Raw genomic sequence first — 14119 nt, forward strand, 5'->3', positions numbered from 1 at the left:
ACAAAGCAGAAGAGCTTCTAAGAAAAGGAAATTGAGAGGGATGGGGGTTTGGGGGAAAAAGGAGAGTAATTTTTAGCCATCCAGTAAGACTTCCAATTAAAAATGGTAAGCACAGGTCAGGGACATTAACTTCAGACTTCTACCTGCAGGAAAGAGCAGATCTGTTTCGTCAGCTCCAAGAGGCTCTCCTCGCCCTGGTGCAGGGTCCGGGTGATGGCCACGTTGAGCCACTCTCTCACCGTCTGGGAGTTGCCCTGGTAGAAGAGGTCGGTGGCAGAGCAGTTCTGGGAATGGATGCAATGCTGCAGAGACTGTGCCAGGAGGATAGAGCTAGAGCTGATGGTGCCATCTGGGGACAGAAAAGAAAACAGAAGCTTATGAGAACCAAAGCAGCAGGGCTGTGAGAGCCTACGTAACAATGAATCACCTTTTAAACTTTTAATTTAAATTTTTAAACTTTTAATGTAAAGTTTAAAAATCAGCTAGCATAAGCAAAATACTATGAATAAACAGACCCTAATAAAACGAGATAATAAGCTTGTTTACCAATGATCAAATCACTTAAGACACGTCCTTTTACTTCATTCCCTAAAGATGCAATGTCTCAAGGACTGGGACCGTGGAGAAGGCAAGGCCCCTTTTTTTGGCTGAAAGTTCAAATATATTTTATAATCATCTCTGGCAAACACGTGATAGACGTTACCAATCAGACCCTGGGGGGAGGGTCAGGATTCAGGAGATCAGTGGACTTGAAACTTCTGCTTTCTTTTTAACAGTAAAACTGTTGCCTAAAATGAAATCTTAAGTAGAGGGTCAAGTATGTTAAACAGATAGAAGTGCGGCTGCTTGGATTCAGGGGTTCCCTGAGTCTGACATATTTGGCTGCTCTGACCCATCTGAGCTGCACCAAGGAACAGCCAGGGTGCCTCAGAGTGGAGTTTGCAAAGCAATGTGTTAGGTCATCAGGGCAAAGCTTCTTCCACAAACACTTGAAGCTTTCCAGATATGTTTTGGAGCCTCTACGTTCTTGGGGTGGGCTGGGGGATGCCGGGGGCTCAGAGCGGATAGTGGAGACGTGGCATAGAGACACTGGCTGGGAGCCCACGGCTGGAAGCTGGAAGGCAGCCACCCAAGATGCCATCTGGGCTGACAGTGCTGCTTGCCAGTGGGCTTTGAAGGGGGCCCCCTGCCTCCCTCGTCTCTTGCTCTCATCTTGGTGGCTGGAAGCTGAGGTGCCAGAGGAAGACAGGAGGGGTCCCTTAGCCTTGAATGGGGCTCAGGACAGAGTCATCACTCTACATTCCTCAAGTGGACATACACCCAAGGGTCCCTGGTGGCAGATACATGCAGGCTGGCCCACTTGAAGTCACAACAAATCTAATGGTTCTGCTTGGGGGGTTTGATAACAGCCTTTTCCTTTCATTCCAATGCCAAATAGAATGTCAATGGCAAAAGTACAGTGGCTAGATTTCATAAATAATACTTAATTTCCCTTAACCATGATTTGCTTGGGAAGCTCAATGAGTGCTTAATAGATTAATGACTAAAGGGAGTAATATGCTTCCATTTTTCAAAGGGTGGGAAGGCACTCCCCCACACAGAGATGAGTGCACGAAGCGCAACTGGCGTGGGCCAGCTGCGTCTCAGGGCTGTTCTCAGGGGCTGAGTTCTGGAGTGATGGCAGCAAAGCTGAGCTTTACCTGGGAGTGGGGGAGCGAGGAGCTGATTGGACAGCAGCTGCAGGTGCTCCAGGGTAATGTCCCGGATGGCAGGGATGTGGAAGAGGCGGGTAAACAAGTGTGGCAGCTTGGGGGCGAAGATGTTGAGCAGGGCCATGCGGCAGTACAGCCTGGCCAGCGCCGCCTCGCACCGCAGCAGCTCTCTGCAAGGGAAGGGCAGGCGAGACTGCAGAGCAGCGACTGCAGGACCCACCCGCACCAGGCCGCAGGGCTCTGCCGGGAAAGGACCATGCCTCGGGCTTCCCTTCAGGCCCTGTGTTCTGTACCCCAATGGAGTCACTTGTTTATTAAATACAAAGCCACAGTTAGGTACCAACTCAAAAAGCACCATGGAAAAAGAAATAAAAATATTTGTCCACACAAAAACTTGTACATGTATATTCATAGCAGTATTATCTGAAATAGCCAAATAGGGGAAACAACCCCAAATCCCTTAACTTAATGGTAAGTCTATACAATGGAATATTATTCAGCCATAAAAAGGATGAAGGACTGACACATGCTATGCATGCACGAACCTTGAAACTTTCTAAGTAAAAGAAGCCAGACGCAAAAGGCCACATATTATATGATTCAATTTACATGAAAAGTCTAGAATTAAGCAAGTCCATGGAGACAAAATAGATTAGTGATTGTCAGAAGCTGAGGGGACAGGAGAATAGGAAGCAACTGCTGATGGGTGTGGAGTTTCTTTCTGGGGTGATGAAAATGTTCTAAAATTGATTATGGTAATGGTTATGGCAACTTTGTGAATATACCAAAAACCACGGACTTGTGTACTTTAAATGGGTGAATTGTATGGTACGTGAATTATATCCCAATGAAGCTATTATAAAAGTAACACTGTGGGCATTTTTTATGTGATGAATTTATAAAGTGATCAGCACTCATCTTGAATAATAGCTCATTAGCGACTGAGCAGGTCTCATTTAGAATTGCATCTCTTGGTAAAGAATTGAATCTAGCTAATGCTAAGCATAGGGATGGCTCCCTGTATTTTATTAGCTAATCACCATAATTAAAAAGTCTCCTGGTAGTAACAATGTAACTAAAAAGTTAGACATAGTCCTATTGTTTACATAAAATCTAGTCCAAAACTCACTCTGAACCAACGGGTCATCTGATATTGCAGACTGACCCTAATTAAATTTAATGCTGGTGTATCATAACTCATATTTGAGCAAAATGGCAATTAAAGAAGGAACTCAACATGTAATACTTGAGGAATTTCTAGCACTATGAAGTGAAGATAGAGAAAAAGAAGACAGCTAGAAGCTGCATCTTAGGAGGTTTCTTTCTCATTTACACCAGTTTATCTGGTTCTCATGCCAGAATTAAAAATAAACCAACTTCCCCTGTCTCCTCCCTCCTTGGAAGTCCATTTGTTGACTGCATTAACAAAGAACATAAGGACCACTGCAGCAAAACACATGAGGTCTGAATAGGAAAAGCTAAAAACCCCCATGGTACCTCTCACAACTTTCACCTTGGATTTAAAAGGCCAATGTTGCCAGGAATGAAGCTGTAATGAGATTGTGCCAGGTGGGCCTGTAGCCCCTGCTTAGACCCTGCATGTTGTCAATGCCTCTGCAGCAACTGCTGCTAAGCCCTCTACTCTTTGTTGTTCAAAGCCCTCCCTAAAACTCACATGAGTGCTTTAGGACAGACTATACTTCTTATGAAAATCTGTACCAGGACCAGAAATCCAGTCAGTATTCAGTGATCAAAGAAATCTGCATGGCATGTTTCATATTTCTCTCAATACCCTGATCAGAGCATTAATACTGAGAGGAAATGTCCTACACTTCTAGGCCGATTGTAACCCTATTGGAACTTTCTTCCTTTTATTTCAGTCGCTACTCAGTAGTCAACAGGTTTCATCTATCAGAAATGTTTGCTAAAAATATGACTGGAAGACTTATTAAATAAAGCTTTAAAAGCTTTTAATAACACCATGTTGATATTCAAGCATGCATATTTTGGGGTCCTTTTCAACAAATATTTTCAGTCTACAATGTGTGCCACAGCCCAGATTAGGCACTGCGGGCTCTAGCAAAGAATCAGATAAAACCTCTGTTTTTAGAAAGCTTATATTCTAGAGAGGAGATACAAGAACAAGTTATAAAAATAACAACAAGCAAAACTGTCATGTCCTGGGAGAAAATTAAAATACAGTGTTATGTCAAAGAGTGACTGGCTGGTTACCTAAGAGGGTGAGGTGAGACCTTTTGGAAGAGGTAGCTATTCACTAAGATCGGAGCAACAAGAACGAGACAGCCATGCAATGCAAAGCTCTGAGGAGGAAGCGAGTTTGGTGTGTGACAGCCACTGAGAGGCCAGCACTGCTGGACGAAAGGACAGCAGAGGCTCACTCAGGCTGTCGTGAGGCAGGTGAAGGGTCTGAATTCTACTACATGGAAACAGAAAGCCAATGGATGGTTTAGACCTGATTGGCAAGCTGCATCTGAACTGGGAGGACTATGAAAGAGAACAATCTTGGTGGGAAGCCACAGCTTTGAGGCTTCCTGTAGTATAGAGACTCTTATGACTGGTATGCCTCTTGCCGGAGTCCCTGGAAGCTATGCCTACAGAGTTATCACAAAAGATTGCAGTTCTGACTTAGGTCACAGGGCTGCTCAGCCACCACGTGAACCCTACTGTGTGACTTCTATCCTTCATACCTGAGTTATCACTTGGGTGGGGTCAGAGAATATGCCCTGCACTTCTGTGTGAACAACTGAGGACTCCTGCTGAAGAACCGTCCATGAAACAGCCCTGTGGCATGCCATGCTTCCTCTCCTGTATCTTCCCAGTAAAGCTAATGCCAAGTGTGGCCTGTTTTGGTCTTGTAAATCTGATTGTCTCATTGACCTTAACCACCCAAATGGGGCCATATAGTATCCCCGTGGAGATAGAAAGAGGCATGTGCATCTGGAGTTTCAGGGAGAGATCAAAGCTGGATTGACAACATAGTGAGCAATCATATTGGCTAATGGATGAAAAGCATGAAAAACAGCTTATGGAAACTTTTATTAGAGAACTTTCATTGATTATTATATTTTTCTCTGAATTGTTGCAAGAATTTTTAGGACTGAAAAGAACAATTCACAGGGGATTGGTAAACGAGTGCATGTAAACAAACTCGCCAGATCTGTGGGCTTTAAGCCACTGAGGGCAGGCACATACCTACAGCACCTTATGATCCCTTCCAGAGCCCCACACAGTGCTAGGCACAAAGCAAACACTCAAGGTATTCCTAATTAGCTTAACAGAGAAATGAGCTGGCTGCCCACACAGTGTCCGGACATCTTTATCTCTCCTTGACCTGCTTTACTCTTTGTAACTTTTCCCACACTCTTCAAATCTCTAGCTACCCCTGAGTGCCCCCAATTCATAGGAGTGTATGTGGCATGGGCCGGTTGATTCCAGATGCCCCAACTGTTCTTCCCAATCCTGCAATCTTACCGTTGTCTTTTCCAGCTGCTTTCTCTCCCTCTGTCAGCTTTGAAGGAAAAGCTTTCTTGTCAAGGATAAATGGTACATGTGGTAAAACATAGCAAGTGGATTTCTGGGACCCATGAGATAGAAGGGCTCAATTTTACCTGTGGATTTGGAGGTTGGTATTGTCCAGTGTGACCAACCCATTGGTGGCAGTCCTGCGGTAGCCTGCTGGGGGTCTTTCCAACATGTCAATAGGATACCAGTATCGCACCAGCACGCCTTCACTTCGGAGATACGTTTCCACCTGTACCAATTCATTCACCTATGATAATAAAAGAAAATGTCTGTTTTTCTGAGCACTGACTTTGTTTTCTGAGTGTGTGTGTGTGTGTGTGTGTGTGTGTGTATAGTATATACTTGGAATGTGTGTGTGTATGTATGTGTATATATACACATATACACATATATATGTACTTAAAGTCTAGGCTTTTAGTTATTATTCTTATAATTTACAACTAATTGCTATTTCACAGACAAAATAAATAAATTGAAAGGGAATTCACAATATGTGTTTGAAACACATATTACAAGACAAGTTTATACAGTACAAACTTGCTATCTACTTTTCTGAGAAAAGAACAAAATAATAAACATTAAGAACCATGAAGATTTTAAATAAATTTTAAAATATAAACGTGAGTTAACTAATAAAAAGGCCGAAAGCCAGTAATTAAAAAAAAACCAAAAACAAAACTTCAAATCAACAAAATAGATAAAAGTAGAGGATCTATACACACACACACACAAATATACATATATAGACTAATATATATATAACCAGACTACAGCAGTAAATGCTAGTTTCATGCCATTGATTGAGTCTAAAAGTTCAAAGACATCCGATTACAGATACTGACAGTGTTTTAGTTTTTCCATACCAGATAGAAAATTTTAATTGGTACAATAAATTAAAGAAGACCTTCAACATAATCATAAATTAGTAATTTATGAGAATAATGCTATATTTCAGTGATATTTGAACACACATAGTTTCGAGATAAAATTTATGTTCATTGTTATTATGTTAATAATTTTTTAAAAGCAAAGATCTGTTTGATAGCTCTGTTTTATTGCTGGGAAAATAAGAAGTAAGCTCATACAAATGCATTCTAGATTCAAATACCAATGTAATTTTTACTCAGGTATGATTAAAAAGAAAAGAATGAAATCACTTGAGAAATAACAGAACAATTACTTTAACTAAATTCTCATTTTTCTAATTTTTACTTTCACACATTTCCACTGCTGAAAAATATTGTCAGTAAAGTATCTTCTGATAACCAGAGTCAGAAATTTGTATCAGAAGACAGTGAGAGATTAACAGTACTACTGATGAAATTTTCTACTTGAAAGTTCACCTCAGTAAACCACCAGTCAATAACCCCTCTAAAAAAATTTAATGATTTAAATTAAGTTCTGGTAAAATAGATTCACCTGAAGATGTAAATTTTTTAAAGGTCAATTTCAAGCAGTAATGGCACCTTAACATTATCTGTATCTGTATCTCTCTCTAAATAGATACCAAAGCTTATATCTATATAGTGATAGATAATTTGTCATTAGGCTTGGTCTGTATATTATTTCATCAGTTTTTCTCGCGTGGGACACCTCTTAAATTCAAGCACGTGCATGCCACCTTAGAATCATGCAGCCACAGCTTTCAAACTGGATTCTGTTTTCAAAAGAAAGCTTTGGTTTTGCCCTCTCTCCCTCCCTTCTGTTCCTTCTTTGTCCCCACCCCTCCAAATCCTTGCTGAGCCCCAATAAACAGCTTTGCAGAATGGAGAAGAAAACTACTGATTTAGTTTAATACGCTCTTTTTACAGATAGGGAGATTGAGGCTGAGAGAACCACTAAGATGATATGATCAAAATCTCAAAACTATTTCCTTGATTTGTATCTTATAACAACCATGACAATGACAGATCATCCATTCATCAAGGACAATGGGAGAATATTTCCTTGGAACGTGGATAGATACAATGTAGGGACAGTTTGAATACGGCTGACAGAAAAGACTGGCAAGGTGCGGGGTCTGAAGGAGCTAACAGCGCCGTGAGCTAAGAGATTAAAATCTAGCATCAGCCCTGACATGATCCATGGCAACACCTCAGGCCAGTTATTTGGCATGAGAGCACTTCTGCTTCATTTCTTCATGTCTAGTTTGTAGAGGAACCCAATTGTATAATCACTTTTTAAGGTACCTGGACTCTGGGCATGAAAGTCTCAGAATACATAAAAGGTCTTATTAATCTGAAAGGCTATTCACTCACTGAATCAACATCTAAGACGACTCCATGAAGCCCGAAGGTTTTCAGCATCCCTCGGATGGCAAATTTCGGCAGTGCAGTTCCGACAGTACTGCTGGCTACGTTATTGCTGTCTGGAGAGCGGGTAACTACTGTGAGACCTGAGGATGGTAGATAGAGAAGTTTTTTTGGGAGAAAGTACCATTACCACCTTGGGACCCTATGTTTTAGGGTCTAAAGTAGCTCTACAACATTTAATAGTACTCTCAGTTTTGTTATAACCAAAAAGGAACACAGCTCAATCTGGAAGATAACACAATAAAATGTTGTAAAAACTCATAGATTTTTAATCAAAAGAATACATTCCATTAAAATTCTAGGGGCTGGTCCAGACCCGTGGCTCACTTGGGAGAGTGTGGTGCTGATAACACCAAGGCCATGGGTTCGCATCCCTATACAGGGATGGCCGGTTAGCTCACTTGGGAGAGCGTGGTGCTGACAACACCAAGTCAAGGGTTAAGATCCCCTTACTGGTCATCTTTAAAAAAAAAAAAAATTCTAAAAAGTCCAGTATAACCATGTATATATGGTTTATGAGCTCAGAAGCCAAGACTAGCCTGAGGGCCTATCTGGAATCCTCAGCCCAGGCCCTACTTCCTTCCTTGTACAACTGCCCTGCCTCAGCCTGCTCATGCTAGTCAATTCCCGGAATGTGGGAGAGGCCACCAGAGGCCAAGCATCTACTTGGGTACTTTAGGGCTTCACATGACAGCCTGGAAGAAGTCAAGTCACTCAGGGTAAGGAGAGTCCCCCAAGGACAGCCTCCAGCTACTTGGCTCATGCGTGGGAAAAGTCAACTTCTCATTCCATACACAATTTCATAGGTTAAGTAAGAAGGAAAGCAAAACCTTTTCGAACTTTATCAATTGTGAACTTGTTTGCCTCATCTTTAATGTCTTCAATGGTGGGCAGATAGAGGTCTCTTGGGATACCACCATTCTCCTCATAGAGAAATTCAACCGTCTGTCGAGCAATATCCACCATGCCTGAAAAACACAACAGCACTGGGTAACTCTCCAAAGAGTACACAATCTCTTCGATCACAAGAGATCAACCAAGATACTGACTTATATCTACAATGGAAAGATCAGAGTATTTTTCAAACACTGTCAATGGGAGTATGTAACCTTCTGGGGAAATTAAGCAGTTTACCAAATTTAAAATACTAAATGCAGTACTTCTAGGAATCTCTCAAATCTCTTCCACAGAAACAAAAGCAGAAGTGTGCAAAGATACAAGAACACTCACTGCAGCACTGTTGGTGAATAATAACAACAAAATTGGAAATAACCAGTGTTCATCAATACAGAATTGTTAAAAATGATGGTACATCACTATGCACTCATTCCATTTTAGTTAACTCGAAAGAAGAAACTACAGGACAAATAGAGAGGAAGAAGAAAGTGAGGGTAACATTTATTTCTCACTTTATACATTGTTGTACTGTGTTTGATTTTTACTACAATAAACACATGTTGCTTATTTAAGAAAGACAGAGATCTATGTCAGCTTCTATCTACCACTGTGTTTGCTCTGTTCATCCTTTCCAGGGGAGAACATATTATATTTGATAGTAATAGCCATTAGTAACTAATAAATCCAGTAAATAAATGTACAAAGACCTGAAAAAAAAAAAAAAAGAAAAAAGCACACTGTGGGGAGTCCAGTGAGGTGTGGCACATGTCCTCATCTGCTGTTGCTGCTGTAAATCCCACAGTGCTTAGGAAATTGTGGGTAAAAGAACAGGTGTTGACAGCACCTGCTTTTAAACAAGGCCTATCTCTATCACACTTATCTGCCATTTTTTATTCCCTGGCCTTCTGCAATGAAAAGGCAGAGCGATTTCCTGAGCACAGCCTAAGAGGGGGGTTCAGTAGAGAAGGATGCTATGGAAAGAAGCGTCAGAGAGAATAAACCAGAAATTGTAGCATGATATTAGAAGATTATGGAAAAATAATCTTTATAAGATTTTCAGAAGGAACAGTGGAGAGGAGAGTAAAAGTACCCTACTGCACAATAAGCAGGAATCAGGGAGCCCTGGGAGACTGCCAAATTAAACCTTGCAGAACACAGGGATTTATAAACCTGCCTCAGGGGACCCAGCGACAGGAGGCTGATCCACCTTCGTAGAGGAGGTCCTTTGGGCACTGTGAGCCATCTCCTTATCCTCCACCCATGCCACTACTATGCTGGAGGAGACTGTATCTGAAAGGTGAATGTTTTGCACTTAAATTAATATAGTTCAGATGACTGGCCATGGCCCCCACAGTTGGATCCTGAGAGAATGGCCTAGACAAGATGTGCTTTGGGGCTACAGGCACTTCTGGGTGAGTCCTGAGGCCAGGAGTCATCAGTTTGGCTTCAGTCCAGCAGCCACCTTGGGATAGTCACATTTTCTGCTGCGCTGTCCACACTTTCCCTCTCCTGAACTAGCAGCAGAGGAGGACAAGGCATATTATTCACGAGTATATGATGACTAGTGCTGGCCAACATGAAAAAAATGAATTATTCATTTCTCACTGGAGTTCAGGTCCTCAGCACACAAATTGGCTGAGTCATAAAGGTCTTTGGGTGGCTTTTCTTTTTACTTAGTTTTAGTCTCAAGACAAAAGTTAAAAGAGGAGAAAGATGCTGACACAGGGACAAAAACTAAACCTCTCCTACCATCTCTGACTGCCACAATGTTGACAGACAACCCAGACTGATGTTCCACCAAAAAGACTGCTGTGGCTGCTGGGAAAAGGCATTTCTGCATGTAAAAAAGCAGCTGTTTCACCAGATGAGGAAAAGCCTTAAAACAGCAATCAGCTATGTGCAGTGAAGACTAACTAACAATCTACTGTCTGGGGTCAAACTGTGTATTACTCTTTGCTAGAGAAACTGTGTGGATCATAGGAGGCCAGGGAGAAAATCTCACCATCATCATCACTGTGACATTTAGAACTATACTAACTGAAGGCTTGCTATGTGCCAGCACTGTTCTGAGGAGCTTTATCTGTATTAACTCATTTATTTCTATAATATACATGAGGTAGTTACCATTATTGATTCCATTTTAAGGATGAGGAAAGCCCAGAGACGTTAAATAACTGTCTCACGCTCACACAGCTGGTAGATAGCACACCTGTGACTGCAGATGTGACTGTTAACCACCAGGCCATACAGCATCCCATAATAACCATTTTAGCTTCATTTCAGCAGGCCATCAATCCAAAACATTGTGTTAAACTAATGAGCAGGACTGGCCTGTGGCTTACTCGGGAGAGTACAGTGCTGATAACACCAAGGCCACAGGTTCGGATCCCATACAGGGACGGCCGGTTAGCTCACTAGGTGAGCATGGTGCTGACAACACCAAGTCAAGGGTTAAGATCCCCTTATCAGTCATCTTTAAAAATAAATAAATAAACTAACAAGCAAATAAAAGCCTAGCAAGAAAAGCAAAAGACTGCGGAGCTTGCTGAAGGTGCAGGTAGAAGACACTATTAAGTCTGGTACAACATTACGTGAGCCCCTCTTTCCTAATTTACAACCTGATTTTCATCTAACCCATCTCTTAAGTCATGAAGTGAGCTCCTTAGGAGAACAAAAAGCACCAGACCTAGTTGTAAAGCACCCTTTATCTGGTCCAGGCCTGATTTCCGCTCTGCTTCATTGCGGAAGCGTCTTCGGATGGTAGGAAAAACCTTGGTCTCCCACGCTTTCACCAGCAGGGCGTAGTGGTCCTCCTGGAAGGAGAAGGCAAGTCATGAACAGAGAAGGAAGGACTTGTACAGGAATCCTCCTTCCCTAACTGACAGCTCTCCCCCTGAGGTCTTCACCCTGCTCAAATGCCAGGAATAGAAACACAAGGTACAGATTCTGGAACTGAATACAGTTGACCCTTGAACAACATGGTTTGAACTGTGTGGGTCCATTTACAATTTTTTTCAATAAATACTGAACAATACTGTAAATATATTTTCTCTTCCTTATGATTTTCTTAATAACATTGTTTTCTCTAGCTTACTTTATTGTAAGAATACAGTATATAATACATACAACATACAAAATATGTGTTAATCTACTGTTTATGTTATTGGTAAGGCTTCCAGTCAACAAGAGGCTATTAGTAGTTAGGTTTTGAAAGAGTCAAAAGTGATACTCGGATTTTTGACTGTGCGGCGGGGGTGGGGGTGTCAGTGCCCCTAACCCCCGCGTTGTACAAGGGCCACCTGTACAGCCCTCAGAGGTCAGAGGAGGGAATGGCTAGACTGGGGCAAGCTCTCCCTTTCCCTCTAAAGCCACAGAAGCACTTTCACAGGCAAACTTATTGTCAGGTGACCATCAAAGTACTTCATTTCTCCAACTGGATCACTGTTGGGCAAAAGAGCCTACCCAATAAAACTACTGATGGGAGTTTAGAAAAATGATCACTCTGGAGTTCAAATGCAATAATATAACTGAAAGTATAATGACACCAGCCTGGCACACTCACATCAGAATCACTGCTTGAGGCTTGTCTTAGTCACGAAGGAGCTAAGCGAATGCTGCTCAGTCCTATCCCACCCTGCGGCTCTCTTACCTGTGGAATGTCATCGTCATCATCGTCATCACTTTCATCATCTGCAATGGGAGGGGGGTGAGGGTCTGGGCCAGAGGTGATGAAATTCTCATAGCTGAGCTCAACTTTATAATGACAGGAGGTGTCACTATCATACTCTGTAACAAGCACAAGGACAGTGAATTCTAAACAAGAGCCAGCTGGAAAAATCATTAACTTCTCTCCCTTGGACAAACTGGATTTTCTTAATATGCATGACAGAAAGGCCCCTAGAACGTTGAGGAATTTTAAAGCACAGAGTCAAGGAATAACTAATCATCTGCAATTACCTTAAATCCTATAATAGTTTTTATGGGTATGATTTATTCAATTCATAGAAGAATCTGGAAAGTTCTTTACCATGATGAAGAACTAAAAAAGACTCTTAAGATAGTTTCTAGGGCTGGCTGGTTAGCTTGGTTGGTTAGAGTGTGGTGCTGATATCACTAAGGTCCAGGGTTTGATCCCAGAATGGCCAGCCACCAAAAACAAAAACAAAAACAAAAAAGACAAAACTAATTTCCAAACCAATATCCCAAGGGTCAAATATGGCCTGCAGACATCTTTAGTTCAGCAAGCACAGTTTTATTCAATTTCATTATGAAATTTTTCAAATAATTAGAAAAATGTTTTAGTGCACACCTATATACCCACCACTTAGATTCCACAATTAGCAATTTATTATTCTTTGATGATCTCAGTTCTAAAAAAAATTTAAAAAATGAGTAACATTGCAAAATAAGAGGATTTCATATGAAATTCTGGGGGTTTTAGCTGTCTTATAAAAAGTAGATAATTTCTCAACTTTCATTTCCATGTGGCAAGATTCTGCTGGGAGTGGGTAGTGGCTGGCTTCCTGTACATGGGAAACACTTTCCAGACTGCCATATTTCCTCCTGTTCCCCATTTTCTTTCACCTGGCCTGTTACCCCATTATTGGCAGGCACTTAAGTTTGTAACCCATGATTGTAATGAGGATGCCCAAGTTAAATGGATTTATGGAATTCATAGCATTCACATTTCCCAATAGCAGTGGGGCCCCAGGAAGAAGTGGCTCACGTTGCTGAGCAGTGGCCACAGCAGCAATCCGGCATGGTGGCCCATGAGTGCCTGGGTCTGATGCAATACTGGTGCCAGCATCATTGTCACTGTCAGAAGCCATGGCAAAGGGCAGGGCCTCAAAGTTAGCGCTGATCTCTTCTGCGAGATCGGTGCACAGGTCAGCAGCGTTGCGGTGGGCTTGCCCTTCGGCGTAGGCAAATGGGCGGGAGCCAAAGTTCGCTCGAGTTTTGGTGTTCTAGAAAGGAGATCGAATGAAGGATTTGAAAGCACATGGATTTATTTTCATTTATTTATTTTTAACACCCTGAGGTGTACATCGCTAAACCTCCAATCAGAAGAATGGGCCTGGTACGGCTAGCTTGAGCCAGGCCCAGGCTGGTGGAACCACGTGCAGTGGTACCTGGAGCTCTGCACTAGGTGGCCCTGCCTCCCTTTTCCTCTTCTTGCACTCTGTGCTCTTTGCTGCTCAAACACCTGCCTCTCTTGTTCCAGCATCGTTCCTCTCTATCTGACACCACTGCACATGCTGTTCCCTCCACCTGGAACATTCTTTCCTCCCACTTTGCCTAGTTAAGATCAGTTAATATTCCAGACCTGGCTCAAATATCACTTCTTCAGGGTAAAGGGGACATGATTAGACTTGCTCAGTACTTACTACCATAAAGTATACAATTCTCATTCATAGCCTTTATTAGTTTAAGATTATACACACACAAACACATATATTTGTGTGATTATTTGAATGTCTGATTCTTCTAACTGATTATAACCCCATGAAGACAGAGACCATATTTATTTTCTTATTATTATATATTCAAGACCTTAGCTTAGTGCCTAACTTATAGCAGGTACTCAATAAATATTAATGGCTGGCCAGTTAGCTCAGTTGGTTAGAGCATGGTGCTGATGGTGACCAGGGTTCGATT

General features: G+C 41.9%; 1 protein-coding gene across 2 annotated transcripts in view; it reads right to left on the minus strand.

The window, feature by feature from the left end:
* The window catches only part of HECTD4 (HECT domain E3 ubiquitin protein ligase 4), a 174094-nt gene that overhangs the window by 27322 nt on the left and 132653 nt on the right, over positions 1 to 14119 (minus strand). For both annotated transcript variants that reach the window (XM_063085388.1, XM_063085387.1), the window contains exons 50-57: positions 13191 to 13428; positions 12114 to 12250; positions 11151 to 11277; positions 8398 to 8535; positions 7514 to 7650; positions 5342 to 5502; positions 1701 to 1882; positions 144 to 349 (exon numbers count right to left, since the gene is read on the minus strand). In XM_063085388.1, the coding sequence (XP_062941458.1) occupies positions 144 to 349; positions 1701 to 1882; positions 5342 to 5502; positions 7514 to 7650; positions 8398 to 8535; positions 11151 to 11277; positions 12114 to 12250; positions 13191 to 13428 (1326 nt within the window). The remainder of the gene's footprint in view (positions 1 to 143; positions 350 to 1700; positions 1883 to 5341; positions 5503 to 7513; positions 7651 to 8397; positions 8536 to 11150; positions 11278 to 12113; positions 12251 to 13190; positions 13429 to 14119) is intronic.

Source organism: Cynocephalus volans, chromosome 2 (assembly GCF_027409185.1).
Source record: "Cynocephalus volans isolate mCynVol1 chromosome 2, mCynVol1.pri, whole genome shotgun sequence".
Taxonomy (NCBI): domain Eukaryota; kingdom Metazoa; phylum Chordata; class Mammalia; order Dermoptera; family Cynocephalidae; genus Cynocephalus; species Cynocephalus volans.